This window comes from Taeniopygia guttata, chromosome 11 (genome assembly GCF_048771995.1).
Source record: "Taeniopygia guttata chromosome 11, bTaeGut7.mat, whole genome shotgun sequence".
Classification (NCBI taxonomy): Eukaryota; Metazoa; Chordata; class Aves; order Passeriformes; family Estrildidae; genus Taeniopygia; species Taeniopygia guttata.
Window position 1 is genome coordinate 9,257,568 of NC_133036.1, and position 27,096 is coordinate 9,284,663.

At 38.8% G+C, this 27,096-nt stretch overlaps 1 protein-coding gene across 1 annotated transcript in view; it reads left to right on the forward strand.

The window, feature by feature from the left end:
* USP10 (ubiquitin specific peptidase 10) overlaps positions 1-27,096 on the forward strand; it is a 46,595-nt gene that overhangs the window by 11,508 nt on the left and 7,991 nt on the right. Inside the window, exons 2-9 of the mRNA XM_030282054.4 lie at positions 7,666-7,734; positions 10,793-10,838; positions 15,349-16,374; positions 21,881-21,972; positions 23,502-23,611; positions 24,044-24,099; positions 25,278-25,381; positions 26,089-26,188. Coding sequence (XP_030137914.2) covers positions 7,666-7,734; positions 10,793-10,838; positions 15,349-16,374; positions 21,881-21,972; positions 23,502-23,611; positions 24,044-24,099; positions 25,278-25,381; positions 26,089-26,188 — 1,603 coding nt within the window. The remainder of the gene's footprint in view (positions 1-7,665; positions 7,735-10,792; positions 10,839-15,348; positions 16,375-21,880; positions 21,973-23,501; positions 23,612-24,043; positions 24,100-25,277; positions 25,382-26,088; positions 26,189-27,096) is intronic.

The window sequence follows — 27,096 nt, forward strand, 5'->3', positions numbered from 1 at the left end:
AATAGAGGAGTGCCAACAGGCACCTCATTATTTGAAGTAGAATGAGGAGCATACATAAACAGAACATGTTTGGGTGTAAGAAATTGGCTCGTCTTTTGGCAGGATTTTCTATGGTTGTTGTTCAGTTTGTTGCTTTGATTTGAAGTATGTTATATAATTGATAAAAAGAGTACAACCTGCTCTGCTTTTGTGAATATTTGAGTTACAATATTCAGGATAAACTGGTGAGTGCTCCCTTAATTAATCAGGCTGTAAGGGGTCATTTGGTCATGAAACGTGTCCTTCCAGTAATGTGACAGCCACAACTGTGCTTCCCTACTAGCCAGAGATCTGCCTTTTCCTCTGACCACAAAATGACTTTTTAAGGATGAGAGGTTTTTTTTTTTTTTTTCATGAAGGAATAAAACCCATCAGATTAATTTATGTGAAACATAAATCTGTGACTTTCTTCAGCTGTAAGAATTCTATAATCACATCTAAAAAAACCCTGAATTGGGGAGAAAAAGAATAAAAGGAAAGGTTTGGTCATGCACTATATTTTTGAGCCTTTGATAGCTTAAATGGTGGGCAGGTGGAGTTGCACTGACTCATGGGCTTAGGTGACCTACATTTACCTAGCTCTGATCTTTCTCCAGGCACTATGGAGACGTGTTAATGTTCTAGTTTTGAGCTGCAGGCTAATGATAAAGGGCTGGCAGCTTCACTGAGAGTTTCCTTGTGATTTGTTGCATTTTCAGCCGTTAAAAGTTTTAATATGCAACTACTCCACCTTCAACTGTGGCTTCATTTGCATACATTTGTATTTATAAAAGTCGACTTTTATTTTTTTGTAAAGAGGGTATATTGACATATGCTTTGCCTAAAATAATATTTACACTGTGGTACAGCTGTAAATACATGGCCAGTGGTTTTCATAGCTCCTGGTTATGGGATGCTGATTACAAATTCAAAATCTATAAAAAGCCCAAGCAGCAAACCTGTTTTTCAGTTTCACAATTTTGGCCGTGCTTTTTTAAGCATGTCAGCAATAAGTTTCTTGAGATTTGTTAGTTTGTAAAACCTTGTCTCCAATTAAGTAATCACCCCTGTAGTAAGACTTGGTGAATTTCAGCTCAGAGGAAAGGACAACCTGTGGGAATGCTGCTTTTTCCTACATTTTCCATCAAAATAACTTGAGAAATTGGGAGAGAAGTAAAGGGTGAGGAAGCAATGCCTTGTTTGCTGCAGGGATGACTAATGGGAGAGTATTTTCTCTGCTAATAAAAACCGAGTGCAGTCATATGCATGTGCTCTTTTTCCTTGCCAGAAAACACACTTCTGTCTGAATGCTTCCTTTTCCTGCTCTGCTGCAGCCTATCCCAGAGCTGTAAGACTAAGTCCACTTTGTAGAGTAACTTGGTGGGCAAGATTGTATATTTAATATATATATATAAGTATAGCGTAGGGTATACATCAGCTATTTCATCATTTCAGTTCAAGTGTGAACTAGTTTGACTTGTTTGGCCTTCTGCTTAGACATTTAGTGGTGGCAAGGAATAATCCAGCTGTAAAAGCTGTATTTTTAACTCCTTTATGGAAAAGCAGTTGAAGTAGGAGTATTTGCAGCTTAAACTAGTTTGACTGAAGATCTGAAGCTCTTGGGTGGTAGATGAAAGCCACGTTAATGCTTTCTGAAAGCCAAAGCTGACACTTCATTTCCCTGGCTTTCTTGTAGCACAGGTGATCCCAGGATGATGATGCAGCAGCAGTGCTATTTCTACCTATTTTTCTAGGACAAGCAGCTGTGGAACACGTACTCACCCTCCTTTTATTCCTCCAGGACAGCCTTCGTGCTGCTAGACAGGAACACCAGTGGAGATTTCATTACAGGCAGTGGGGTGTAACATTAGCATTCCTTTTTAAAGTGGTTAGGGGGAGCACAGCAAAAACCAGTCAGCATGGGCAGAGCTTGCAGCTCGGGTATTTTAACCCTTTGGGGTCTTTTTCCCGCCCTTGGAATTATTTATCTTGCTCCTGCTTTTATCTCACAGTTAAGATGTTGCCTAGTCATCAGAGCTATTACACAAATATATAAGTACTTTTACTTTAATTCCTGAGTGCTAGAAAACAAATCTTCTTGGATAGATTTGTTTGGTTAGTTCATTTTATGTAATTTGTGTTAAAATCTAGCTGCAGATAATATCTTGAAGATGTAAAGGGGATGTTATTGATGAAATGATTTGTTCCAAGTGCTGTAGAATCTCCTGGAGTGCAGCTGGATGTTACACTGCTGTAATCTCATTGGAGAGATTAACTTAGAAACTGATTCCAGTTTTGTTGTGACTGGAAACATCAGCGACTGACAATCAGCAGGATTTGGGATTTGCTCTAAGGAAGGTGTTTAACATGAGTATTTTTCTGAAGAGAATTAGTTTTGGGAGGCAGGGATTCAATACAGGGAACTTGATTCCTTGCAGCATGTCAGACTGAACATGGAAATTGGTGCCAGAGGCTCAGGAGTGAGCTGGAAACACTGTTCCAGCTTTAATACTCATTCATTCAGTATTTCTAACTTGTATTATAGAAAAAATATATTTCAAAAATGCTACGCTTTTAAGAATATTCTCATCTGCAGAGCATTTATGTAATTTTAAAATTTTAAATTGGAGAAGAGAGTCAAGATACAGCTATTTTTTTATCCTATTCAGTCACACAGGAAGCATTTCAGAACTAAAGTTTTAACTGGTTCTTTGACTTTTTATTTTTAAGCATTTAGTTGTGTAGTTTTTTTTTTTTTTTTTTTACTAGTCCCAAGAGTATGACAGTATTTTGCATTCAGTGCCCAAACTCTATTGCAAAAAAATCTTGATAGGTTCAAATAAGGCAAATGAATTAAATATGAAATACTGGAACACCCATGCCACCAACAGCTTCATGAGAAAAATGCCATTTTAGAATTGCATAAGGTATGTTTAATTTTGGAGTTTTTTCTTTAATTAATGTGCTTGTTGTTAGTTTCGGTATCTGAAGGGAAAGATTTTAGTTATGTCCTCTCTAAAATGAGTTTGTTTTTTTTTTTTTCAGCTTTATTCTAGTATTATTAGTTTTATTTTCATCCTTTGTCTCATACATGTGGCATCTGCAAGAAGACATTCACATTTGAAAACTCACAGAGGTTCAGAACTTCTGTATGTTGAAGCCAATGTTTAAAAACCAGGATGGAAAGCAGCCCTTGTTAATAATTGTCTCTTTAAAGTGATTGGTTATGGAACCTCAGTATGGAAGATACTGGATGGAAAATACATAAATACACGATTGTGTAGTGTAAGCAAAGCATTTTATCATGTTGGTGTTTGCTCACATTAGTTGAATCATGGGTAGTGTAGATTGTTTTTAACACTGCACATCTCTGGTAAATGGTCAGACTGGGTTACTGCTGAGAGCTGCAGAATGGAGTAGATCTTTCAGTGTGTTTTGGGTTTGGAGGTGTTTATCCATCCCAGAGGAGAAGTTTGGTAGCCCTGATGAGGAAGTGGAAAGGTAGCAGAGGTACCTGTGTGTCGTCCCCTCTTGGCAAGAATTCCAGGGAGCCTCACTCTTCCCACACATCCCTGCCTCCCCCCGAGGAGGTTATTTCCCATCTGGTTTTTTATACAGTTGCAAGTGGAAGGTCCCTGGCATCTGTTTGATACTGTTCTGACAGGGTTTTTAAGGTGTGACAGAAACGAAGCTCCCGGGGCTGAGGCATTCTCAGGGACCCTTGAGCACACTCAGTGCAGGGGCAGTGTGGCTCTGCAGAGTTCAGTCCTCCAGGGAGAGGGAGCAGTGAAATCCATGCTCCCCAAATGGCCAGAGATTGCTTCCCAGGAGCCAGGACAGACAGACAGCTCTGACAGAGGCTGTGGAGAGGGTTTGAATGGAGAAGGAGGGCAGATGGGACTGAATTAAGCCTCTTAAGGATTAGGTATCTTTAAAAGTAAGTCTGGGGGTATCATTACAGTTGGAAATTTTCAGAACTTTCTCCCAGTGTTTAGATTTTCTTCCACATTCAGTCTTGGTTGGAGACTGTATGTCCTAAGCTTTATCCATGTGCTCCTGTGAGTAAACCCTGGCACCACTGCCTACTGTTTAACGTGATTTTCAAGAAGTTGCATTTTTGTCTGAGGCTATGAATCAAAATCAGTTTTTGAAATCAGCAATTGAATGTTAAACAGTGTTAGTTTTTGGTCTTAAAATAAAATATTTGTAGAGCTATTAATTAAGCCTCATCTTTTCACAGGTAATATTTTAAAATATTTTGGGTTTACATGTTGCCAGATCCCCTGGGTTTGTGTTCCTGATGGAACAGGCCTGGCTGTTGCTGCCTGGGCCAGGTGAGCTCTGTGCTCACGTGCAGCCCTTCTCTCAGGGCTGTGCAGTTGTTGGTGCAGGTGAAAGGCTGCTGCTGCTGCCTTGGCACAGCAGTGATGGAGCAGGACAAGCAGCTTATCTCCAGCACAGCACAATCTCTCACCTGCTCCAGGGCTGACCCTGAGCTGTCTGTGTCTGACTCCCACTTTTCCTTGGAGCTCGTGAAGTCTCTGTTATCCCCAACCGGGACCTTGAAGTGTTGTGTACAGGATCAGAGGTTGAGGCAGCGTGGGACAGGTTAGCTGGGCATTAAAGCCATCACTTCCGTGGAGTTGTAATGGCTGTGTGCTTCTTACACACTTGAGAATACTAAAATTGGAATTGAAATAATCTGAAACAAGTTTGGCCAAGCTTTTAACATGTGCTGATGTATTCCTGTTGTGTTAAAATGTTATTTATAGAGTGGGGGAGAAATTAATGCTGATCATGAGTAAGTAATTTAATTATATGTTTGACGTGCCAAGCATTAGATTTTATTTGTCAGTTTGGAAAAGAAGGCAACTTTGAGAATTTTGAAGTTAGGTGGAGTAATTTTGAGGGCGCAAACAAGTAGGACCTCAAAAGCTCATGCTGATAATGAGGTTATTCTTGTAAGGGTGTGCTACTTTTTATAAGATCTTAGCCTGCTCTTGCTTAAAACTTCTTATTACTTGGGCACTTAAGATGCTGTAAAACCTTCAAAATTTGAATTAATAGTACAGAGTAAGTACTGCAGCAATGCTGATGCTGTTTCAGAACTAAACAAGTACTTTCTTACACAAGTAACTCGTAGAGCACCAGGTACACTGATTCCTTGGGATGGATGGATGGACAGCAGGCAGGAAGTTACGGTGTCTTTCAAATTGCTTAAGATACATTTTCCCCCTCTGAATCCTGTGTTTTTTTGGTAGGGATTGTTCTACTTGCCAAGGGATGTGATATCACGGTTCTTTTTCACTCGAGTGCGTAGTTGTGTCTCGAAAAGAGCAGAAAATTCTGTCCAGCTTGCAGAAGTTATTTCTGGAGAGATGAGGCTGACTGGAGGCAGAGGAGGTTGGTTAAACTGGGCAGGTTTAGTGGCATCAGTCCTCTGGCCTTAAGTTTATTTGAAAACATTATTTCTCTCAGTTATGCAGGGATCTTTTAACTGGTGACTTAATGCTGGTGTAAAGCATTGGTAAATAAAATCAGATCAAATTCTGTTTATTTCAAGCCCAAATGGGTTGGGTTTTTTGAGCTTGAGTCTGACTAGGATGAGTTGTTGGTAAATATTTAAAGTCCTGTTTTATATTCTACAGGAAGAGTTGCATAGACACAAATTTCTCTGTATGAATGTGCCATTAAAATAGTTAATTAATATAGTATTAAGAATCACTTTGTTCAAATTTTGTCTTGTGTTTCCTCATTAAAAGAGAAGCTCAGACAGAAGTATCAGGCCTGTGATACTTAGTTAAAAAATGTTGGTTAATGAAATGACTGTATTATATTATTAGATGCAGAAATTAAGGTTGGATTTATGTAACTTTTAGTAGACTACACTTGAGATGATTGTTTTGTTCTGTTGCACGACAGCATCAAAATTACCTCCTGAAAGATAATTTTAGTGATGAGTGAGCAAGTGATTTTCTTCTTTTTAAATTCTGGTTCCTATGTTGCTGAATAAAAATGCCTTGGTTATTCCGAAAGTATAAACCAAGCCTGAGTCCTGTGCCAGGAGCTGTGAACACTTGGGTACAGTTTAGGGATCTGTTGGGTTTGGGTGTTGGATTCTCCCTTGGTGGGCAGCAGTTGGCTGAGGGAGTTTTTGAAGCATTAAATGTTTAACTGTGTTTGAATCACAGATGATCCAGTTTGTTTTGACTGTTAGAGTTGTTTGTAGTCTAAATCAGATTACATTACTAGATTTTTAAAAAAGCTGAAGGCCACTAAAATGGGCACACTCTGCCACACGTAAAAGTGGTGTGTGTATAAATCACTTTTTGTGTAAGGAAACGATGGTTTGTAATTGTTGTGGAATTTTTCTTTCAGTTAAGCTTTGAGATTTATGAATGTAGATGGCTGTGAGTCATGTAAACAGCAAGTTCCATTGGAATAAACCACCTAAAGCCTGGAAAAAAATCCTATGGTTGGGTTATTGTGTGTGCAGTGTGTGGCAGCAGCCTGCACTTCAGAAGAGATGATTTCCCAGATTTTAGGAATTCTCTTCTCTGGCTCAGCCCCAGCTCTGGTTTGTTGTGTCTCGATAGAGCCAAGCCAAGGATTTATCACAAGCAAAAGTCGACACTGCTGAAAAAGCTTTTCTGGTGGGAGGCTGGAGGAGAGCAGAGAATTGTGCAGAATGGCCCTGGGAGAACACGGAGATAAAGGGGAGTGGGGGCTGTGATGTACTGGGCCCAGCTGGCCTGCTGCTATCTACATGCCAAGAGTGGTGCTTTCAGTCCTCTCTGTCTGTCAGTTTATTCAGCTCCTTGTTTAACTTCTTTCTGTCCTAATATCTCTGTCCTGAATGTGTGGGTGCTATTCAGTCAATTACAGCTGGAGGTGGGAGTTTATAGAAACTTCCAGGTGCTGTGAAATGCCAGCAGCTCAGGACTTTTTATTGGGAATCTTTTGTTTTCTGTAAATTAAATTTCTCATTTTAGTGTAATTTTCTTTGTGGTCTTGTTAGGTACTTTTGTTTTAGAGAGTATCTATATGCAAAGTATCTGAAAAGCTGCAGCAAGATAATGTTGGGGAAAGATGTTTTATCCTAGGTTTGTTATGGAGAGTTTCAGGCACAGAAGTAACAGAATTGATGATTTTTGTGTGCTTTCCTATACCTGAGCAGTTTCAGTTCTTTGTGCCCTCAGGTACACTTAGTCATGTGTAACTCCTTAGATTAGCAGAACTCTGGAGAAGTAATTCTTGTTTTGTTTTTTTTTTTTTTGTTGTTGTTTTTTTTTCATTTTGTAAGGGGTGAGTTTAGAGGGCAAACCAGCCTTTGCCTAGGGCTTGTATGAACTGATATAACTCTACCCAAAACATGGTTTTATAATGGTCACAGGATGAGGAGCAATTTGTGATCACCTCCAACAGAATTTGAAGGAAAATGTTTTGCTTTCAGTTTCAGAGCTTAAAGTTCTTTGCTAAAGATGTAGGAAGGAACCAAGATGGGAGTTGGGATGCAAGGTAGAGTTTCTGACTCCCAGCACATGGGTCTTTTTGAATTCTAATATCCTAATGGATTTTAATATGAATTTATTAATTGTATTGAATATAAATAGTTCTTTAACAAAGATACTTCTCTTTTATTTTTAGTATATTTTTGGGGAGTTCAGCCCTGATGAATTTAATCAGTTCTTTGTGACTCCACGATGCTCTGTTGAGGTAAGATCTACTTTAAACTTGTTTTAGAAATAACATTTGAAAGCTCCATCTCTTTGTGTGAATTTGAAATACAACAATACAAATATTTGTCATTCACTTGGCTTGCTAATTTACAAACTGAAAGTTTTATTCAGTTGTCTTCTTTCCATGTATGTGGATATTAAGTCAATTTTTAGACATAAATTAATGATTCCACATTCTGCTCGTCATCTTTCAGAGCTGGACTAGCTGACTAGTGGTGGGATGTTGATGATGAATTTTCCAGCCCTGTACCTCAGTTTTGATCTTTTTTTTAAGAGGTGGATACTGAGAAGTTTCCCAGCAGAGTTGTTGGTTGTAAGGTGGGCTTCTGAGTCTTGGGAGCCTTTGAAGCACAGGGATTGTTAATATTTTTGGCCAGGTGGAGCACTGCTGACCCTCAGAGCTGTGCTCACAGAGAAGGCTGTGTGTGAGGTCTGAGAAGTGCACTAATAATGAATTAATTAGTGACAGAGAGAACCACAGAGTGGGAACAGTTGTCTTTGTGTGTTGGAGTTCATTACATACTCACATTGTACTGTAGGCTCTTATTCTCTTTAATTCTTGATAGACAATCATGAAACCATTTTCCTTTATAGGGAGGAGTTTTGTCCCATTGTCATCATCTCCAGACTTGAAAAATTATTTTCCTTTGGGTCCATTTCCATGTATTTCCTCCAGACATTTCCATTCAGACATTTCAGTCATGCTTCCATCCTGCCCTCTCAACATAAAGGAAACGAGCACTTGAGCTGTGGATGGGGAAATCCTTTTGTCACAGTTTAGAAACCATTGTTAATGTGACTTACTTTCCTGTAGCTTAATTTTCCGAGGATAATTAGTGTAATAAACTGCTGAACAATGAAAGGGCACAAAGGGAATGGGGTGGGGTGGGGAGTGAGGGAAGTTCAGAAAGGAAAAAGTGCATTTCTTCTTTTTTGGGGAGAGTGCTATGTCTGTGGTCTGTGGGAAGCAGAAGAGAGCTTTATGTAATTCCTGTTAGCTGTGATGATCCTGCTGTTCTCCCACCACAACTGCAGTCACAGCAGGGGGACATTTTCATCCCCTGTAGTGTCACCTGAAGTGCCCCCATCAGCTTTTTCAACACTTACTTTGGGGATGATGAAAATGTCATATCTTGACTTGTGCAAAGCTGTTCTCAAAGTACGAACCCGCAGCACCAGAACCAGTGTGATTTCATTTTCTCAGTGTACCACTTACTGGTTAGCTGTCAAAATAAAGAGCTGTTGAACAATGTTCCTTAAGTTTGTCCTTGATCTGGTTCAGTTCAATGTTTTAATTACTTGGATGATGAAATAAAAATGATGCTTATTAGTTTTACACTAATTGGTGTAAAAAAATTGGTCTGAAAAAGGCAGGGTGAAATTCAAGAAGGACGAGCCAGAGATGATGTTTGACACACATCGTGCTGGGGACAGTCCCCACATGTGCTGCTGTCCCTCTGAGGTCCCTTAACCACAGACCCAAGGGGGACTCTGGCAAGGGGGTAGTTAATTCAAAAGGGAAATACAGGCTGGATATTAGGGAGAAGTTTTTCATGGAAAGAGTGATAAATTTCTGGCATGGCTGCCTGGGAAGGTGGTGGCATCACCATCCCGGGTGTATTTAAACAAGCCTGGATGTGGCATTGGGTTGCCAGGGTTTAGTTCAGGTGTTACAGCTGGGTTGGACTCGGTCTTGAAGGTCTCTTCCAACCCAGTGATTCTGTTGTCTAAAATGTCCCTTTTACATGTGACATTTTTGACACGTGTTCGGTCTCCTCCCTGTTGGCTGGGATGGTTCACATGACCCAGTTCTGTGGAACAAGTCAGCTTTGCCAGAGTGCTGTTGATTAATCAGATATGTTGGGGACCAAGAGGCTGACTACTTTCTTCAAATATTCTTATTCTCTGAAGGCTTCGCTTTGCATTAAAACAAAAATTGCAAGGTGTATCATAAACTGTTACAGACATTTAGAGTAATTTTTTTAGTTCTAATTAAAATTATATTGAACCTGTCTTCAAAATTAATATGGAGCTTGGCCCACTGATTGTCATTTTTGCTTAAAAAGATGATCTATTAAGATGCATTGAGGTTCATAAATGGATTTATAGCATGTTGGTTTTTTTATATACTTTTGCAGTGGAATTTCAGGAATAGTTTTCTTGCTGTTTCTGATGCACTGGTGTCTGCAGTGCATTAAAAGGTGACACGTGAGTATCTGTAGCTTGGGGAATTTAAAGCCTCAATAAAGAAGTCTTTTATTTGTTACAGCATCAGAGTTACTGTTCAGAATAGCATTGTAAAGCTGCACGGTCCCACTGCAGAACCAGTTCCACGTTCTCCAGGAGCTGCTGGAATGCAATGTGGCAATAGCTGCCAGTTCTGCAAGCACTCTCAGCTGCTCAGGAGGTTTAGGGGCAGGTGAGGGGGGATAGGAATTGCCCACCTGTGGTTACACCATAGCAAGGGTTCTGTCAGCCCTGAGTCCATGAAATGATGGCAGTGTTTATACAAGATGTATTCACACTCTGTGCTCTGGGTACTTTATGCTTAGGCTGATCAGAGTGTTCAAGCATCCATCCACCTTAGCTGAAACATTTCAAGGGCCACCCTGGAGCAGGTTGAGAGTCAAAAAGGTTTAGGTGTGATTGTTGGCTGTGCAAAAGTTGGTTTAAGCCTTTCCCAACTCGGTCTATCTTCAGCTTTTGTCTAAAAAGAGGATATGTTCCTCATCCTGAAATGAGTTGATGAAGAAAGATGCTGATGCTGGGAGGTGAATTTATTGAGAGGTTGGTGAGCCTGTAGTGTGTACCCAAGATAATCTTTATCTCTCAGTGCTTGTGGTAATCTGCAAGGACGCCTGGAGCTGCAGTGTGGGATTTGATAAATATAGAAGCATGAGTTCAAGGCATCCTCTCCGAAAATCAAATCTCAATTATGTTATTTTTAAAGGATTTGGATGTTTCATATGAAACTGATATGAAATGTTCATAGATTTGCTGTGCCTTTAAATAAGTTTCATTTCTTTTTTGTACAGCTCCCCCCATACAATGAAACAGTTTCATGTGGTATTAAATCCACAGGTAAGTTTCATGATGGTAAGAAATCAAGATCTTTTTTTTTTGAACTTCAAGGTTGTGACACTTTCCTGAGATTTACTGTATCCTCTATTTAAATACAATTGTTACAACTTGCTCAGCACCTACACAGGCATACATTAGGCAGGTTTATATACTGGATTTTTAAACTTTATTGAATAAATATCTGTGAGAGGTTTTGAAAATCCTGCATTGAACTTCAGCTAATTACAGTGGGCATCTTATTCCTCCTTCGCTGTGCTACCACACAGTCAGAGTCCTGTGGAAACTGTAGGATGTGGCTGTGAAAACAAGGGGGGCTGAAGAGCCCAAAGCATGAGTATTTTCTAACAGTTACAGCAAGACTGCGCTGCAAGCAGTGCTCTCTTCTGTGCTCCCTTTGACTCTTATTTCTGCCTGGCTTGGCTGTTTTTCTGAAGAATCCTGGTTTGTTTTTTTTTTTTTTTTTTTTTTTTAATCTCTTGATGAAAGTGTGACTTGATTTTAAAAATAAATTGCAGAGTTCCCCTTTTAAAGCTGTAACACCCACAGGTCTCCTCTGCCTCAACCCATACCTCTTAAAACCTGACCTTACTTCAGAGTTGCAAGAAGTGCACAGGTAGGTGGGAGCTGCCTGGGGATCCTCACTCTAAATAGTTTTAACCAAACTTCCACAGAATTTTAAGCTGCAGGTAAATTAGTTTTTGGTTTTCTCCCTGAACCAGAGGAGAGCAAGGAAGCTGAGACTTAGACAGATGTATATGAAAATGATTCCAGATCTCCTTTGGAAAATCATGGAAGTATCTGACTGAACATTCCTCAAAAGAGGATCAAACTGCACATCAGTGTTTAAGAACGCCTGATCATTGTGCTTAGAGACTTTGGCCTTCATTTTAAAGATAAACAAGAAAGGCAGTCAGAAAGAAGGACCACAGGTCTCATTTGAGAGCAGATCAGCAGCACTTCTGAGAATTCAGGAGTTTTATTTAGTACAGGACCAGTTTTAGGACCTGGAGTAGTTCTAAATAGAAAGATTCTTTACAAAGACCATGTGGTGTGAATTGTCTGTTGGTGACAGGAGCATCCAGTCATATATTTCTTTGTCTAACTGGATTTAAGTTTTGTTCTTTCAGACTGAAATTTTAATGTTCACAAGCCATACAGAAAGATGGTTTGTACAAATGTCTTTCAGATCATTCCTAGACCTTGAGAGAGCCCCTCCCAGCTCTGAGATTAGGTAATGACAGCAAATTAGGTTTTGCTTGAAAAATGTCTTTAACAAGCTTGCACTGTACTGTGCATGCACATTATCACCGTGATGGCTGCATAGGAAGCTGTGCAAACTAAACTGGAATGCTTGGTTATGCAGAATATTTATATCTGATGAAACACACTTACCATGTTACCATTCCCCATGGTCTCCATTTTTTTCCTGTACCTATCTCTTCAGTGTTTAACTTTATTACAGAATCAGAATATCTGTTAACACCTACTAGGAGTAATCAAATCATGGCTTAAGCTCTAATATGCAGAACTCTGTTCACACTAATTAGTACTGTGCATTCACAGATTTTGGGGATGTACATCGACTGTCCTTGGAGCATCTGTTGGTGCTTGTTTCAATATGTGTGCCATGTTGTTCATGGCACAGAGATCTGTTTCAGTCCATTCAGAAATAGAGCTGTGAACTAGATTGAAACAAAGATGCCCTGAAGCAAAGTGGAAAGTCAAAACAAATAAGAAAAAAAAATTACCTCTTATTTTTCTCAAATGAACTTGACACATCTTACAGCAAATGAGCTTCTGCCAGTCGTTCCACAAACTAACTGTACAATAGCTACTGGTATTTATTATTCTAATCCTGCTGTAAGTTACAAAGATTAATTGCTCAGCTGTAACTTTCTAATTTGTGTGTTAAATGCTGCAACATCAGTTATGTTCCTGGCAAGGTTTCAGCCTATGATGTTCTGTAAGGGATCTGTTTTCTGCTCTTCAGTAGCCCTGAGTGGGCTCTTGTGATTCTTTGGTATACAATAAACTGATAAATTCACCAAAACTACAAAAAGTGCTTCCTTAGATGATGTTTTGTGCCAGGTTAGTTTTGGGTCACACAAGTGCTGGGAGCTTGCTGGGGAGAGAGGAGCAGGACAGGGCTACAGCGGTGACAGCTTTTACCTTGGCCTCTGATAGACTTGACTGCCCATGGAGGGAAACCACATTGTTATGAAGCAATTACTAGTTTCTTGAACTTGGATTTTGGAAAAGAAGTAGACCTGGATTATTTGAACTGGGAGGGACTTGAAATGTGCCAAATAAGTCATTTGTATCAAGGTTGGAGGAATATTGGATGTTACCACTTGTTGCCTGTGCTTTGTGCTGTTGTAACAAGGGGTAGAAAGAACCAGCTTTTGGTTCATGCTTGAGCTGAGGAGTCACTGCAGAAACAGATGAGCTAGTGAGGAATGTTTTTTTTGTTGATTTCTATCCCTTAAAGCCCCCAAAACTTTGCATTTGCACTCAGATGAAGCAGTTTGGAGCTGTGTGTGCACAGCCAGCTCAGGCCCTGGCACTGCCAGCCCCTGGGGCAGGAGGTGCTGCCTGAGCTCTCCCAGAGCACATCAGGCACAGCTTCCCCCCACTCTGGCTCCAGGCTGCTGATTTTTTAAAAAAAGGAACTTCAGCCCTCTCTTCTGGGTGCTGATAGCTCGGCAGTGATTGCAGAAGTGCTTGGTGAATGGCAGGCAGGGTGTTAAAAATGCTTTCTCACTGGGAGAGAGGAAAAAGAATTAGAAATTTGAAATTCACTCTCTTCCTAAGATGATTTAGAGAAACCAGATGTGTGTGGAATTCCTACCCTTTTCTGTTTTTTAAAAGGCTCCTTTAGTCTGACTGCCAGCAAGGTTGAAATTGATATGTGACCTGTTTGCTTCTCATTTAGTCAGGATTAATTGATCAATGCGGAAAAGCAATTAACATCTTTATAATTTGTCCATTAAATATGTTGGTATTGCATGGATAAGTCAGACCTCAACACACATTGAATGTTTGTTACTCTTCATTTGATACTAAAAAACACAGATTCTTCTTCCTTTCACATTTTTAAAGCCAAAATAATTGTTAACAGATTTTTCTAGAAAATATCCAGAACTGCAAAACTTTTATATTGACAGTCATATATCAAAATATGCCCTACTAGATTGTTTTCCCAGAGGATTATTTCCTTAGGTGTGTGAGTAACTTATTTTCTGGGAATTTTTGTTGCTTTTTGTTGTGTTAAAAAAAATTAATTTTATTTTTAGTGGGTCTGTGATGTACTTGAAAATATGTATTTGTTGATGTCATGCATAATGTAAGTTGCACAAAATCTTAAAAGTTTAGTGCTGTATCCACTCAATTCCTTTGGAATTAATACCTAATGTTGGTTGGTTCTGTAGTAATTCTTAAGAATTGGAAATGTGTGTTTTAGCTCCCATCATTGAGGAAACACAAAATACTAAAATGTAATGTCTTTGAAACATAGCATGCGTATCATAAAGACCTGCAGAGATTTAAAATTCCAGCTTACTTTCAAAATTCCTGAAGCTGTTTGATTAATTTTATATCTTTACTCAGTAGTTACAGAAATAGTTGTAGCTGAAGTACTCAGTGTTGCCACTTAGTGCACATACATTATATCAATAAATAAATTTCAGGAAATTGCAGAACTTGGTGACTGAAAATATTTTGTGATACTGCAGCCTGCCATGAGCATATTTAGTTCCAGGGCAAATAAATAAATCAATAAAAGGAAAAAAACTGTTCATAAGTTTTCAGTGCAACTTCTGTGTACAAGTTGAATGCTGATTTATGTTGAGGAATGTGTTATATTTTGTGTCATAAAATCCTGGATTCATAAGTATCATTACTCTTACATAGTAATCAATTTGTGATAAAATTAAAGAAGTTACAAATGAGCCTGGAGGCTCGAAAGCTTTAATTGCACTGTTCCATGCAATTAATAAATGTATTTTTCAGTTATGTTTGGTTGTGATAAATCCCACTAGAAAAACCAAACCCAGCCCCTTAAAAAGCAAACCTCACGTATGGAAAAGTTAAAAAGGGAAAGGCTTGGATTTTGTAATTGTCAGTTGAACAGACTGGCTTGAAAAAAGCGTGGAATTAAGTATTACACCATATTTTATAGGCAATTACCCAGTAGTTAATTTAATGCAGGTTATTCCTATATACACTGAACTGTAATAGTTTTTCTTACAAGGGGAATTTAATAGAGATTATGTGCAGGAGCTGTGCAGTGATTTGGAAATTACATAACTCTGGTTAAGAAAACCTGAATCATGCTCTGCTATCTTTAAGAAAATGATCTTTTGAAAGTCATGGTTGAGAATGAGAATTCCTTTTGCTTGGGGAGAGTACTTTGTTTCCTGAGTTATGGGAAAGTAGGAGAGTGTTTTTCTTGCTTTTATAGCTCTTTGATTCAGTGTGATTCTCTAAGTGAGATCTGCTTTCTCTTGTCCAGGGGAAGAGTATCAGAGAATTGAATTTGGTGTTAATGAAGTTATTGAGACTCAGTCATCTGTCCTAAATAACACCGACTACAGTATTTCGAGTACTCTGAATCCTCAGGCTCCAGAATTCATTCTCAGCTGTGCACCTGCTCAGAAAACCCCCGATGATGCTCTCAGCGACACAAACTACAACTCCATTGACTGCCAGTTCAGTGACCCCACCCTGGCTCTGGACAGCGGCTCCAACGCCGAAAACGACGCCTTGGCTGGGGGCCTTGGGCAGAGGGAGCGGAAGAAGAAGAAAAAAAGACCCCCTGGATACTACAGCTACTTGGAAGATGTCCCTGACGGCGTGGCCGCCCCGGAGGCGCTGGTGAACGGCCACGCCTCGGCCGCGGGACTCAGCAGCCTGAGCGCGGAGGACGCGGAGCTGGCAGGAGACCTCCCCTCGCTGGCCACGCCGAGGACTTGCAGCAGCCCCGCCAGCTCCGTGGACTTCCTGGCCGGAGCTGCGTGTGTCGAGCCCGGCCCCGGCGCCGCAGCCCCCGGCAGGACTGCGGGGCAGCCCGAGGTATGCCGCCTTGCTCATTCTGAACAGTTCTGCCTCCCCTCGGAGGCCGTCAGAGAGAGCCCCCTAAGGACAGCTGTTGTACAGGCTTATGCTGGTACTGATACTACTGAAACTCTTGGCGTTACTAATGGACAAACACTTGAATCCTCTGGTGAGGACACAGCTGCCAATGGGGTAGAATTGCACACTGTGGAAAGCACTGACTCAGACCAAGCTAAGCCTGAGGAAGCTTCACCTACTACTGAGGCAACGGTCCCGCTTGCAGGATCGGTCCCTGTTAATCAGCCTGCAAAATCGTGGGCTAGCCTTTTTCACAATTCCAAGCCCTCTGCCTCCACATCTGTGGTCTATGTTGAGACTAAGTATACCCCTCCTGCCACATCTCCTCTGGTCCCTGAAAAACAGGTTGAAGTCAAAGAGGGACCTGTTCCAGTTTCAGAGGATCCCGTAGCCATAAAGATTGCAGGTATAGTTAATACACACGAGTGGATGTTACACTGCAAGGGTATTAGCTCTGCTTGTCAACAGGAGTGTGCAATATTGATAGAGAACATTCCTCTGGTAATGAGCTGACTGTTCAAACACTGCATGAAGGATGTCATTTGAATTAGCCAGTTTGTATCCCCCTGAGTAAACATTCCAACCACGCTTTGCCATGTTATTATGCTAGATACAGGGAAACTGCTTCTCAAATAACTTGTCAAACAGACTGTGGAAGTGATCTGTGGTTTCAAACAGGCTGTGCTGTTATGAAAAGGAGAATGTATTAAGTTTGTTCAGAAAATGATGTGTTACATTATCCACTATTTACAGAAGAGTATTACTACATTTATACCAAAGTAGCTGAAACTCCTGGGCACTAAACAGCAGTTGAAGTGTAATGGCTACATAGATCTTGCTTCAGAAATTTCAATTTAGGAAATATCACATTTACTAATATGATTCTCGAGGGGTCTGTCCTTCCAATTTAGCCATTATTAACAGTATTCTTTATCCATAACCAACTGTTCCCAGTTCAAGAATAACCCTAGGGAGCTGTCCAGAGGGGACATCAGGACAGGGAATGAGTGATACAAAAGCTTTGACTCTTGGTCCTGTCATATTTGTGGCCCTAATGGGAAATGCTACAAACTGCAGGAGGCTGGTTGTGCAGATTCAGCCAGAAATGGTGAAGTTCTCCCAGCTTGGGTGCATTAGTAATTATTTTACATCTGTGAAGTGGTCAATGTGTGAGAAGACTTTGTGCAGTGTCCTGCTGTTTATGCTACAAGCTAATTTACAGGTACAATGCTGTTTTGAAAGTGACAATTTCAAGTCAGGTTTCCACTCTGAAATAGAAGCTGACCTGGAGATGGTGCTCAAAGTGCCCAGAATTGTGTGTTGCCTCTCCTTCCCTCCTTACTCAGCAATGGTTTCATTACTCAGAATTGTCTGTTGAGAGAAAAGCTGTCAGAATAATTTATATTTCAGTGTATTTCCCACTTAGATGTCAAAAACACTGTATTAAAATTATATATATATATATATATATAAGAAGGTGAATACAGCCTGTATGAACCCATATGGAGAATGTTGTCTTAAAATCTCAAGCTATCACTTGGTAATGATTTTTAACTTAAAACTCTTTTGTGACCATCATAAAGCTAGGATTGCTTGCCATAAATGGAAAAGGTTTTTTCTCTTGTCCAAGTTGTTCCAGCTGTAAGTTAACTTTCTAGACTTCCACGGTTTCTGTACTATTTTTTGCCACCAGGTGGGAGCAGAGCTTTTTATATTGTCTTCAGTGTAGTAAAACACAAATGTAACTTTTTCTCAGTTTTGGCACCTTCACTATTAGCTTGCTGCTTGGGCAGAGGAGTAATCTGAGTATATATAAAAGGAATTCATCTGCTCATTGTAGCTGGTTTAGGTAGGAGTTATTGCTGCAATTCCTGTAATTCAGATGCTGCTGATTTCAGTGTAAAATGTTTACTTGAAGATCTGAATGCCATGTGATCAGTGCTTTGCTCTGTGGAAAAAGGTGTTCTTTATTTTCTCTATATGTACTTGGGTGTTCTCTGTCTTGTTTGGAATACAGGTACCTGAGCGCTTTGTTCATCCACCCACACTCAAAAATGTGTTACAAGAATTTCAGTTCATGATTTCCAGACAGATCATTTGCCCTGTTCTGTATTTCATTTCAAATCTCCTGCCTCGGTGATCATCGCTGTGTGAGGGTCTGTGTGTTTGTCAGGGGTGTTCCTTGTTTTCCCTGTGGCTGAGTTGAGATGCTCCTGTTGGATTTGCTGGGAATTCAGCAGCTTCAGCTCCTGCCAGTGGGAATGAATTTTTGACCACAATTGCCATAGGGTGCTGGACACAGGTAAACTACACCTGAAGTATCTTGAGTTAGCAGGCAAAATTAACAAATCAAATTAACAAACAACCCAGTGCTAGAGTGCCAAGGTCCTTGTGCACAGTTTGTATTTAGAACAGATGCTCAGCACATGAGAAGTTGCTTTTCCAGGGACAAATTGTTGGTTTGTAGTTCAGTTTCAGCAGTTACTGCAGGGGAGGTTAATGATTCACAGGCACCCTGAAGATAATTCAATGCTGCTTGATTCAGCCTGCAGACATCAGAGGTTCCTTTAGCCTTAAAGACAGAAGCTACATAAGGTAAGGACTAGAAAATAACTAGAACAGACAAATTTCACGTTGATCTTCATGAGAAACAATTACTGAAGAGGTAATTTTAGCAAGTGTCCAAGATGTATCTGCTGTGCACGTGCTGCACTTGCATGTTTAGAAAGGGACAGGTGTAGTAATTATGCACCACAGCCTAATTTAGATGCTAGGACAAACATTTTAATAATTAATATCTAAGGGATAGTAAGGTTATAAGTGATATTGGTAAAAAATATGACTCTTCAAGGCTTTACTTGCCACATTTCAGAGTTGGTCCCCTACAATTATAACCTGATAATTAATAATGCCTTATATAATGTTGGAAATAAACTAAGGAAATAAGTGATTGTAAAAATACCAGTTCTCTCAGTAGTCTTTTAACTGTTCTTGATGATCTTAGGAAAAATTGTAGTGAAGGAATCTAAAACAATTTTCTGAATCATGTTTTTTTTTGCAGTGTTTTCACTGTGGGTGGTGGAGGTAACAGTGCCCATAAAATCTGTTTACAGCAGCAAGATTTGAGATAAATCAAAAACCAGAAACTTCTAAGATCTGACTAAATCTGGAATGATTTTAAATTAGGAGGAAGTGAATCCAATAAATGGAAGTATGGAAGGCACCAGAACAGAAACCAAATGCGAGCACAATGTGAAGAACTAATGGTAGATATATGATAATGGTAGATATTATGGTAGGTAGAATTCTAGGGAATTGATGAGTGTCTTTAGTACAGCTGAAGAAGACAAAATATTTTTTCCCCCAGTGTGTGTTAATACCAATTTACGTGGAAAACATGGAAAATAACTAATTCTGCTGTTGCTGTTGAGGACTTGATGTAATGGCTGTCTTTGGGCATTCCTTCTGAAGGAAAATTTCATAGTGCAGCAGCAAAAATGGAAATAAGATTTAAAAACCATGTGGGCAAAAATGAAATATTCAGATTTATTTTGTCTCAGATGATACTGTTGGCATGACCATGGTTGTAAATCCAAATTTACAAAACAAATTCATAAAGAAGATGGTTATTCACAGTTCTCCAAGGCTAATGATAAAATGAAATTAATTCAGATTGTAAGAAAGGTGTTCCTATGTTATATAGTAGAACATTTCTCATTGTAAAGGTAGGTAAATGCTAGAGCAAGGAGTTGTGGAGACATCCAGGGTCTGGGGGTTTTATAATCTTCAGAAATGTAACCTTTTCTACATTCAGACTGCATTCTTACAGAAATGCTTTTGTTTAGGGTCATCCAGCAGTGTTGTCCTGGGATTTTTTTTAGGCATTGTCCAGATCTGAGCAAAGATCAGAGTGACAGAGGCAATATTCTCTCAGTCAGGGCTTTAAGCCAAGTGTTCAGTTCCTAACTTGTAACCACCTTTATCTCTTCAGCATGGACACCATATCCATGGGGCTTCTCTTGCCTTAAACTCTGGATTTGCTTTGTTAGGCAATCACCTGGTTAAAAAAGAATTTACAAGGGGATTTGAGAATCACCTTGTTAAAAAAAATTTGAAAAAAAATTGTGGTAACCCAATGAATGAGCTTCAGCAAAATGCTTTCTATTTGCCAACAGAAATAGCTACACATTTTCTCATTTCACAAATCAGTAACCTCCAAAAGAAGTAAGTTTTCTGGGAGATGACATGATCTTTCCAACAGGTTTTGAAATATTAAAATGTTCTCACGGTTGTAAGTCTATTTTTATTCTGATACACTTGTAGAAGTTCTTTAGTTACTGTGTATCTGATGTAAGCTGGAAATGTGCTGTTGGATGTAATTGCTGTACACAAACCCAAATCTTTGTTAAAAGAAGCAAAACTCCCAGGAACTGCACTGGAGCCAGTTCACAAAGCTGCTCTGTGACCACAAGAGGATGCTAAAGGTCCTCTTAATATCGTGATTGAGCGTGATGCAAAAATGGGGAAGAAAGGAGTTACTGTAAAATGTTATTGATAGACACAAAAAATTAGAAACTTTTCCCGTTACTTTTATCCTTATTTTCAACAATGATGAATTATGTTAACAGAAATATTGTGTGTGAACACAATTCAAATGTTGCTGCTCTAACAATACAATCTGAAGTACTTGAGCAGTAATTTAATAACATATTTTAGCCTTCACTAGAAAAGAATCTTATTCTGCATCTGTGCTACCTCATCTTCCATTTTACATTTCTTTGCTGTCTGCTCTTTCAGGTGGCACGTTCTTTATGTAATAGACAACTGAATTAAATATTTACTTTTTTTTTTGGTCAATTTTGTTTGCTTAGAACTGATATTATCTGCAGGAAATATGATCTTATAGATAGGGAGATATCTTGGCAGTAGATGGATGTGGATTTTGTTTGCAGTTCTGCCGTCTCCTCTGCTTAATTTCAGCTTTGTACCTCTGCTTTTGTACCTGCATCATGTTATTGTTTTAGTCCTTTAGTGAACAGTTCAAACTCTTTCAGTTTATAGCATATAAGAGCTTTAGAGCCCCTCACATTGATCATAAAAATAGATAATCCCACTGGTACACAATTGCTATATTTACTTGCAATTTGTATTTTGTCTTGTATACACCTTATTTTGCAAGTTTAAAGTATATATGAGCTCCAATATTTTCTTTAAACAGTTCTTATTTAGATTTCTAAATAACAGGTCAGGATTCCTGGAAAAGCTCCTTTGTTGTTCTTGGTTTCATAACTGGGGCAGACTAATGTTCAGTGGTTTCTAAGTTTTAAACTTGGGTTTTGAAAGCAGGAAAGAGTAGGAATTACATTATGTAGGACTGTTATCTCATAGATTTTGGAAGTATTAAATAAAACAGTGTGTTCTGAAGAGCAGAGCACATCAGTCTGTGTGTTTGCACTGAAATGATTTTATTGTAAGATAGTGGATGGTGAAACTTCTGAACTGAGACTGCTGCGTTGGCTTCATCCCTCTTCAAAGCAGAAAAATGTGGGAAATACTTCATAAAACTGGTGACAAGTGATTCCAGCTAATGGCATTTTATATGTGTGTATGTATCTATGTAGCAACATAAATAAAATATCTGGATTTAGGAAAACAAACATCCAAATCTGTAGGTCTTGCTTTGGAATGACAGTGATCAGTTTTGTATCAGCATCTCCTGATCCGAATCCCAGGATCTTCGGTGGAAGAAAAACGTCAGTGTGACCAGTGGGTAAATGGAGTGGAAATCATTTGCTGACTGTTCTGGGAATCTTGTTCATAGATTTGAACTGCTCTGCAGTGCTGCAGCAGATATTTGTTTGATGGCCACGAGAGTTTTGTTGATGCTCAATTTACTGTTTCTCATTCTGCAGAAATACTGGAAAATGTAAGACTAATACATAAACCAGTGTCTTTGCAACCCCGAGGGCTGATCAACAAAGGAAACTGGTGCTACATCAATGCTGTATCCTTCCCTGGGAAAAAATTAATGCTCTTAAGTTGATATTTTTATATTATATCTGTCAGAGTTTTTTTTGAATGTTCTGGTAAGTATTTTATAAAAGCATTTTGTTTTCCCAGATCCTGCTCCTGTAGTTAAAATGTTGAAGTGTAGCAGCCAGAAATCCAGGGGGATTTTGGATCATTGAACTTGGTGTGCAGGGTTCCCCTGCAATCCTGTTTGCAGCTTGTTACCTGTGTCAAAATATTTTAGAACTGTAACTCCTGACTGAAACCCTTGTGATTTCTAGCAGTGTTTCCCCATGACTCTGTGCATCCATTTAAATGGTTATTTCTCTTTTGTACCTGAAGTAACTGTTCTTACACTTGGGCTCTGTTTTGCAGTTTTAAGTGGATCATTTGGGTTTGTGCTGAGCAGGTTGTCACTGTCATATCATCTGTATAAAGCAGCATTTAATTTAAATTAATCCTACTGCAAGCTTACATATGGAAGATGAGTTTGCTCTTAATGAATTGGAGTTGTATTCCCTTGCAAAAATAACTTCTACCCTGAGGAACAGAAAGCACCTTACCTCCATGGTATATTATGATGTTAATAATTAAGAAAAATTGTCTCCCGTGTCAGCACAGCTGACTGCAAATGATGCTTGGGATACTTCTAGTGTTGGTACTGCTAGTGAAAAATGTTAACACCAATTTCAAGGCTGATCATGGCAGATCCTAATAAACTATTTCTAGGCTAATGACTGTGCCTTAAATAAAGCTTTTATCTTGCATAACCAGTTCTGCACTCCTTTAGTTATACACACTATACATCTTAGCTCCCATTTTTTTCCATCTTGAAATTTTACATTGGAATTTATTACTCAGTTTTGCACACTGTAGGGATCAAATTAATCTCTCTCTTTGGCTGTTGAGATCGATGCCTTATTTCTCATTTCCCTTTCCCTCCAGTTCTCTAGTGCATTTCTTCTGTTCACTGCTCTCACCAAGTTGTGATGTTTTTAGAGTATTATTCTTCCAGCATACTCTGGAGTTTTCCAGGTTGTTCCCGACTCTTTGCAATGCAGAATGTCTCACACATCTCAGCAGGTTTGCTTTGGTTGCAGGGGTGACTCAGCACCATTAAGTTTCAACTAGTTTCTTCCATTCTTCTCAGAAAAAGTGTTCCAGGTTATCTCCTGCCAATTTTCAAATGGTTAATTCTCTAAAGTCTTTCCTATGAAAGTTCTTTTCCTCTCCTGCTCCTGGATGAAATGCTTCCTTACCCATGAATTAAAAGTTTTTGCCATGATTAAAATGTCAGTGAAATCACTACATGTTACAAGATGCTGAGGTTTTTTTAAAATACAACTTCTGTACATTATTGGTTAACGTTGTGATAAAGCTTCATCCCCTTTTCCAGTTAAATTCTTGGATTGATCTGCCTAATAAAAACACAGCTCTGTTTTTCCTATGGTTTTGCATATGACTGAATATTTGGTTAATACACAGATGCCATTTTCTGCATATTTCCTTAATGCCACTGCATAGACCCTGCAAGCCTTGGTTGCTTGCCCTCCAATGTATCATTTAATGAAGTCCATTCCAATGTATTCCAAATCGCAGAGGCCGTGCACCTCCACACCAATGCTAGACAGTTTGTAAGTAGCTTGGGGAAAAAGGAATAAAATCTGGGATCTGGCTAAACTCATTCAGGAATAACTAACAATGGCTGTTGATAGAAGCTGATATGTGTCCAAAAGTTTTTTCATGTGTTTTTGGGTGACTCTTTTATAATGAACTTGGTGTTTTACAAGTGCCTGGATGGTCAAGAAAGATAATTCCTGTTGCCTTTGGAGTATCAGTTTTGTGTAGTGTTTAATGTGCAAAAATGAGCTGTGAGAGGTGCAAGGACCAGCCCAACACCTGGGTTTCGCTGCAGGATTTTTATGTCTTTACGTCACCCAAATTTCTGTGATATTCTTTGATTTTGTTTTGTTTTGGCAGTCAGAATGACAATTATCTAATTTTATTATTTGTTCTTCTAAGTGTTACATTGCTGCTCATGTTCAGTTGCTTCCCTTCTGTTTCAGTGTTCGTTTAATGAACGAGTTCACTAATATGCCTGTACCTCCTAAAGCAAAGCAAGGTGAGTTGGGAGCAGGGGCACAAAGCAGAAAATGCTGGGGAGAAGCCTTTGGGGTAAAGATCTTCCTGGGGGGAGATGTTGCACCTTGGATTTTTTTCTTCTGTTTGGTGGACCAAGTGTACAACTGCAATAAGAACGGATTTTGTTGAAGGTTCATTTAATTGTGAAAATGCCTTCTAAGAGCATGCCCTTTCTAAGAAAATCAGTTGATACTCCCTATATTTTCCTTCACTTCCTTTTTTACATAGTTCCAGCTGTGTGTTTATCAGATTGCTCAATTCTACTCCTTAAATCCTGAACACTCACTGATTTAGAACAAAACGGGGCCACAACAGCTCCTTTAAGCAGTTGGAGATTGCCTGCAGGAATATTATCCTGGCTTCTGATTCCAGTGGGAAAACTTCAGACATACCTGATTTTTCCTAATACATATTTAGGCTCAGTGATGATTATGGAGTAAGGAATAGCATATTTTTTTGATGCAAATAAATGATCTTAAAAGGTTTCAGTTCTTTAATCTTACTTTTAAGCCAAGTCTGTTGTATTGCAAACTTGTAGAAACAAGCACATTCCTGAAACTATTCTTTATGTAACATGATAAGGAAATTTCAGGAGGAGCTGGTTGTTCCAGTGATTTCCAAACAGTTCAGACATTTCTGTGGTTTCTTTCTGTGAAACAAATCTTACTGGCTTATGCAACTTATTTTACTTGTAGGTTATTTTCTTTTGTAGTTTTCAAGGACAGTTCTGAGGCCTTGTATTGCCATTAGGTGGAACATTTTGTCAGGCTGTTCTTGGGCTTTTTATTCTGCAGTGAGCAAAAGTGATCAGTTAGAATTGCACATACACAAAGGATTTAAGGACGTGTTCTTCGAGTACAAAAGAAATGCAAAAATGCAAATAGCACTAAAAGTGTTCTTTTATGATGGCTGCTGATATTCTTGTTTATCTTCTTAGAAATTTTCCTGACTATCTGGAAGTTTATGCAGGATGATATGTTTTAAAACAATAAGAGTTGTATCTTATAATTTCTAAGCTCAAGACTCCAAAATTACAATTAAACTATTAGTAAAAAAAGTGCTGCATCTTCACTGTGATCTGTGAAGAGACTGTTACGGTATAATGTAAAAAATCTTTTTATTTATTATTACTTACATTAATTCTCTTTCATCTTGCAGCTTTAGGTGATAAAATAGTGAGAGACATCCGACCAGGAGCTGCCTTTGAACCAACCTACATTTACAGGCTCTTGACGGTTATAAAGTCAAGTCTGTCAGAAAAGGTGGGACTTCAAATCCTTGACTTGTGGAATTGCAGGGCAGTCCCAGTCCTTAAAACTCTGCAAGGCCAAAGCTCAGGCTCTGCTCAAATGCCACTAAAATCAGCTCATTGAGAGTTCATGGTAATGAAGCTCAACTGTCTTGGGACCTGAATTACAGGAAAATCTTAATTACAGGTTTGGCAGTTGGATATGTCAGAATAAAGGAAAAATTACTGTTGGAATGGAACATCTCTTTTTATAATGGAGTTACCAATTGATTTACATTTAAGAAATGAACAGTTGTTCATTTTTATGAGGAATTCAGCTAAGACTGATTCAAGGTCAGGTTTAATTTAAATATAAAGAAAAGATAATAACTCAAAGTATCCTTTGCTTTGGCCTTGGCTTGACAGCAGCTTTTAATATTGGTTGTAAAAGAAATAAAAAAGAAAAAAATTCCAACTCAAACATTAAATGGAGAAAAATGCAGAATTCTTGTAGCCATTGTGGCATTGATGTATGTATTTAATGCTTAGCACAGTTTGGGTTTAACTGGTTAGAGAAGAGTTTGTCATATAATAAAATTTAAAGTTTATTTGACATAACTTAGACTGACTAGTTGCTAAATTAATAGGAGAATGCTGGATTTGTTCAGTGGAATGAACCTTCAGTTAAAAGAACACCATGAAAATATCACGGATTTAATTAAATTTTTTTTTTTTGTTCAGGGCAGGCAAGAGGATGCTGAAGAATACTTGGGATTTATCCTCAATGGACTACATGAAGAAATGCTGACCCTCAAGAAACTTCTATCTCCACATAATGAAAGTTAGTGGATTTTTTTTAATAGCAAACAATTCATTTCAAATACAGTTTTTGTGTGGTGATTCCATAATACAGAGTAATGCTTGAAGTAGGTGCTGAGATAGGGACAGAATGCCAAGTTTTAGAGGACTGGCACATAACCAAATAATATTTTGGTAAAATCTGGATACAGTGGGTCCATTCTGCCCAGTTACGAATGATCTGAAGAGTTACTGAGTTTCTGGAAAGGCATCATGGTTCTGTCAATACTCTCAATGACAACAAGTCACATCCCTGGTTCTCCTAAAAAACGAAACTCAAGATTACACATTTTTCTGAGTCCAGCTGAGCATTATTTGGGGCTAACTCTAGTTGATCAATCTTGTTTGTCATTTATAACACATGCAATGTCAGTGGTTTTTGACTCTTCTTGGGAGTTCAAAACTCCATCAGTGTGTTTTTCACTGATCTGTAAAGCAACTGTTAAGAGCTTTCTTTTTCTATCTAATACAAACCAACATACTAAATTATATGAAATTATTGCTGACAAAGTTGGAGGCGAATTTACTTTGAAAGAATTATTAGAGTTTGTATGCAGAGTAAAATGTCATTTTAGTTTATAGAGGCTTTAGCTTGAGCCCCTTTTACAAATAAAATCCTGCAAGCCTGAGCCAAGTAAGAATTCAGATCAGTTACCCAATTTCTCTTTAGTAGGGTAAATTTTTTAGGATATAAAGTCATAGCGTATTTTGTTCCTTAGCTGTGTGCAGTTTATAACCTGAATTTGGCACAGGCTGGAAAAATATTTGCTAAGCCTTGGGTTCCCTGTAAAATACCTGTGCAGAAAAGGAGTTGTATTTAATAATGGCATAATTCTCTTGCCATAATAACACTTGACTTTCTAATTTTCTACCCCATAAATTTACTACTAA